The sequence below is a fragment of the Entelurus aequoreus genome, linkage group LG28 (assembly GCF_033978785.1).
Source record: "Entelurus aequoreus isolate RoL-2023_Sb linkage group LG28, RoL_Eaeq_v1.1, whole genome shotgun sequence".
In the NCBI taxonomy this organism is placed as follows: Eukaryota; Metazoa; Chordata; class Actinopteri; order Syngnathiformes; family Syngnathidae; genus Entelurus; species Entelurus aequoreus.
Window position 1 is genome coordinate 31,252,604 of NC_084758.1, and position 4,781 is coordinate 31,257,384.

General features: G+C 51.2%; 1 protein-coding gene across 1 annotated transcript in view; it reads right to left on the reverse strand.

The window, feature by feature from the left end:
• Positions 1 to 993: 993 nt before the first annotated feature.
• The window catches only part of si:dkey-237h12.3 (teneurin-3), a 581,230-nt gene continuing 577,442 nt past the window's right edge, over positions 994 to 4,781 (reverse strand). Inside the window, 6 exon segments of the mRNA XM_062039678.1 lie at positions 994 to 1,545; positions 1,548 to 1,581; positions 1,583 to 1,789; positions 1,791 to 2,102; positions 2,105 to 2,223; positions 2,226 to 2,241. Coding sequence (XP_061895662.1) covers positions 1,487 to 1,545; positions 1,548 to 1,581; positions 1,583 to 1,789; positions 1,791 to 2,102; positions 2,105 to 2,223; positions 2,226 to 2,241 — 747 coding nt within the window. The 3' untranslated portion in view covers positions 994 to 1,486.

Here is a 4,781-nt window from a genome sequence, read left to right on the forward strand (position 1 = left end):
TTTATTATAAGGTAAGTGAAGAGTTTGGAACAACAGCAACTCAGCCACCAAGTGGTAGGCCACGTAAACTGACAGAGAGGGGTCAGTGGATGCTGAAGCGCATAGTGCAAAGACTTTCTGCACAGTCAGTTGCTACAGAGCTCCAAACTTCATGTGACCTTCCAATAGCCCACGTACAGTACGCAGAGAGCTTCATGGAATGGGTTTCCAGCTGCATCTAAGCCATACATCACCAAGTCCAATGCAAAGCGTGGTATGCAGTGGTGTAAAAGCACGTCGCCACTGGACTCTAGAGCAGTGGAGACGCCTTCTTTGGACTTTTCCCATCTGGCAATCCAATGGACCAGTCTGGGTTTGGAGGTTGCCAGGAGAACGCTACATTTCGGACTGCATTGTGCCGAGTGTGAATTTGGTGGAGGAGGAATTATGGTGTGGGGTTGTTTTTCCCAGGAGTTGGGCTTGGCCCCTTAGTTCCAGTGAAAATAACTTTGAATGCTCCAGGATACCAAAACATTTGGACAATTCCGTGCTCCCAACTTTGTGGGAACAGTTTGGAGCGGGCCCCTTCCTCTTCCAACATGACTGTGCACCAGAGCACAAAGCAAGGTCCATAAAGACATGGATGACAGAGTCTGGTGTGGTGAACTTGACTGGCCTGCACAGAGTCCTGACCTGAACCCGATAGAATACCTTTGGAGGAATTAAACGGAGACTGAGAGCCAGGCCTTCTCCACCAACATCAGTGTGTGACCTCACCACTTTTGGAAGAATGGTGGAAAATTCCTATACACACACTCAGCAACCTTGTGGACAGCCTTCCCAGAAGAGTTGAAGCTGTAATAGCTGCAAAAGGTGGACCCACATCATATTGAACCCTATGGGTTAGGAATGGGATGGCACTTCAAGTTCATATGTGAGTCAAGGCAGGTAAAAATACTTTTGGCAATATAGTGTATGTATTGTACTTGTATTTAAAAGTGTTATCATATGTAAATTTAATATTGTTGTGTATTTTCAATCTGTGTCATTTTATCGTGGCTGTTAGAAGCACCATAAAAATACTACAGATGGAAATTAGCACGGTGCTAAATCTGGTGCAGCCGTCTTCTTAATGTAACTGCACATTGTCCTTCAAATGAACAAATACAACCAACAACCTCTTCCTCTCACGCGAGACCCACCGAAATGGGGCCAGGTGAATCCCTTCCCTACTGAACATTACTTGTAATGAAGCTTGGTGGGAACGAAAAAAAAACAAAACAAGAGAAAACCGCAAAATAAGCGGACTGTCACCCCGAAACGGTCCCGAAACACAACCTTGGCTCTGCGCAGAGTCCGGAAAGTTCGTGCTAGAGGACTAAAGTCCTCGGCTCACAATGCACAGCATTGCTTGTCCTCACCTTTCAGTCCTATTGAAAAAAAAACAAAAAAAACAGCAACACTCACTTTACACGTTTGAAAGTCTGCTCGCCAAGCTCTCCTCTCGTTACCTTTTCCCGATTTCGTTTTGCCGCAGAAAGTGGATGTTGTTGGCGCTGTCGGCAGCTCCGGGTACTGCTCCGTGGACAGCACGTAGTAGCCCGTCGTAGCCCAGAACCTTGCCGCCGCTCAGGAGCTGCCTCTTCTCGCCTTCGGTCCACGGGCGCCCGCCCTCCTCGCCGTCCCGCACCCGCTGCTGCTCCCCGGCCCAGGCTCCGGCCAGGCGCGCTGGCGGCGAGCTCCGCCACCGCGCCTTCTCCTCGTCCACAGCGACGCCGTACCGCACGTGGAGGGCGAGGGCGCCGGCGCCGCCCCACCTCCACGTCAGCGAAGCGCCGCGTGCGGCCGTCCACGACCGTGGTGGACTGGGCCACTGTCACGTTGACGCCGTTCTCCAGCGTTTTGTGTCCGCTGGTGAGGTGCAAGGCGGCGAGGTCGGCGTCCGGCAGGCCCGGCTTGACGAAGTAGTGCGTGTCGCGGCCTTCCACGGTGAAGTGGAGGTCCTCCAGGTAGAAGGCGTTGTTGAGGATGGTCGCCACCTTGATGCAGTCTTCGCCGGCCATGTTGAGGGTGTGGGCGTGCACACTGCCTTTATATACGGCGAACATCACCGCCCTTCCGATGGGGCGACATGGCGGCGGGAGAACCACAGCCAGGACTTCTCGCCCCGGCGGCCTCGGCTGAGGTGGACCTCCGGCAGCCGCTCAAAGGACAGGAGCGATTGCGCCTGTCTGGTGACTTCTGCTGCACCCCGGAGATGGACTGTAGGGGAGAGTGCGGTGAGACGTAAACATGGCGCCACTCCGCTCGCCTCCTTAGATCCCGTGGAGGCGTTTTGCAGGTGCAATCCCCCCGTGACGCTTTTCATGCCACACTTTTTTTTGCCCCAAGTCGCCTTACGTAAAAAGACAGTTTCACGTCTGTAGAGGCGGAAAAAAGAGCGGCGTGCCAATGTGTTCTGCACACTGCTCGCTTCATTATGCAAACAGCTCCCAATTAAAAGTGTTATTCTAAGAAATGCATAACAGCAGCTTCAAAAAAGATGTAGGAGGAAAAGTTTCTGTGAGTACAAGTGGGGGAAATGATCGACTCTTACTGTCAAACGTCCAAATATCAGTTACCGTAAATTCTGGCTGTACTTTTTCTTTCACTTGAACTAGGGCTGGCGATACATGGAATATACTCCATATATATTTCATTTATGTGCACACCCGTCGATCTAGACGGCCGCTGCTGCAGTTCGCTCCGTCCTTGTCTTTTGTTTTTGGTCTTTGTTCGTTTTGTACTTTTTTATACTTTTACATTTAGTCTACATTTACTTTCATCAAGTCGTGCCCTTCTAAAAAAGCAGTTTAGAAGTGTTTTGTTCGTCCTACTGACGGTGGGGACGCTACTAAAGAGCTCAAACGGACAACAAGAGGAGAGAGCCTCTTTCATCTACACCAGGGAACAGTTGTTAGCGGCACCAGTTATTAGCATCCAGCTAACGTACCCGGCACAACTAACCAGATCCCGGATAAGCTAAAAAGAACTTATGGAGGTGCTTGTGGCTGTCGAGGGAAAGGAAGACGCTCGAGACAGAAGAGGGGCTGAAGTGAGGAGGGAGAGAAGGAGATAGAAACCATATCTTCCTTCCGTCGTCATGGGTAACGTGCGGTCTCTGGCAAATAAAATGGATGAGTTGTCGGTGCTTGCCGCTAGTCAGAAAGAATATCGTGAGTGTAGCCTAATGTGTTTTACTGAGACTTGATTGATTGATTGATTGAGACTTTTATTAGTAGGTTGCACAGACATGGCTGCACAACGATGTTCCGGATAGTAACGTCTCTATAAACGGGTTTCAAACGGTGCGCGCTGACCGGGACCGAACCAACGGCAAGCGGAAAGAAGGGGGGCTTGCTTTGTTTATTAATAAGAAATATTGTCATCCCGGTCATATCACAATACAAGAGCGCCACTGTGACCTGAATATAGAGATGTTAGCTGTAGGACTCAGACCACATTATTTGCCCAGGGAGATTCTGCATGTTATCGTGATGGCAGTATACATCCCCCCCTCTCTGCTAACGCTGCAGCTGCCAGTGACGTCATCCACAGCTCGATAGCCAGACTACAAACCAAGCACCCGAAAGCTCTCATCCTTATCTGGGGAGATTTTAACCATGTTACTATGGACAAATCACTATCCAACTTTATGTCAGCTGCCACACCAGAGGAAATAAGATCCTGGACCTGCTGTACGCAAACATCAAGGATGCGTATAGCTCCATACCACTACCAGAGCTGGGCCGGTCAGACCACAACCTTGTTTACCTCAACCCCTGTTATGTGCCTCTGGTCCAAAGACAGCCTGTGACCAAAAAATACAGTTAGAAGGTGGTCAGAAGGGGTCCAAGAGACACTACAGGGCTGTTTTGAGGTAACTGACTGGCAGGTGCTCATGGAGCCTCATGGAGAGGACATTGACGGGCTCACAGAGTGCATCACAGACTATATCAACTTCTGTGTTGACTCAAATGTCCCATCAAGGACGGTCACCTGCTACCCAAACAACAAGCCGTGGGTGACCAAGGACATCAAAGCCCTACTGAATGAGAAGAAGAGGGCATTCAATGCTGGTAACAGGGAGGAGGTGAAAATAGTTCAGGGGCTGCTGAAGACCAAACTCAGGGAGGCCAAGGAGAACTACATGAGTAAGCTGGAAGGGAAGCTGAAGGACAACAACATGAAGGCGGTTTGGCGAGGTATGCAGACCATCACGGGCCTCAAACCGTCGGGGGGTAGGGGGGTGGACAGAGACAAAGAGAGGGCCAATGAACTAAACCAGTTCTTTAACAGGTTTGACACAGTGGCTCTGACAAGCTCCTGACCAAACCCCCCCCCCCCCGAGACATGCCAGCCGGCCCCCTAACAACTTCAGCGAACCAATCCATCCCCCCCCTCCCCTCCTCACAGCCCCCCAACTCCAATGACTACCTCCCCCCACTTAACACCTCACCCTCAGCTTGATGACCCTCCCCTCCCCCTACAACCTGAGACCCCCCCAGTGTGTCTGTCTGCAGAACAGGTGAATGCACAGCTAAATAAGCTACAAACAGGCAAGGCCGCGGGTCCTGACGGTGTGAGCCCCAGGGTGCTCAAAGCCTGCGCCCCACAGATGTGTGGTGTGCGAAAGCACATCTTCAACATGAGCCTTAGGCTGCAGAAAGTCCCCACACTGTGGAAAACCTCATGCGTGGTCCCCATCCCCAAGTGCAAGCGACCCAGCACGTTGAAGGACTACAGGCCGGTGGCTCTAACCT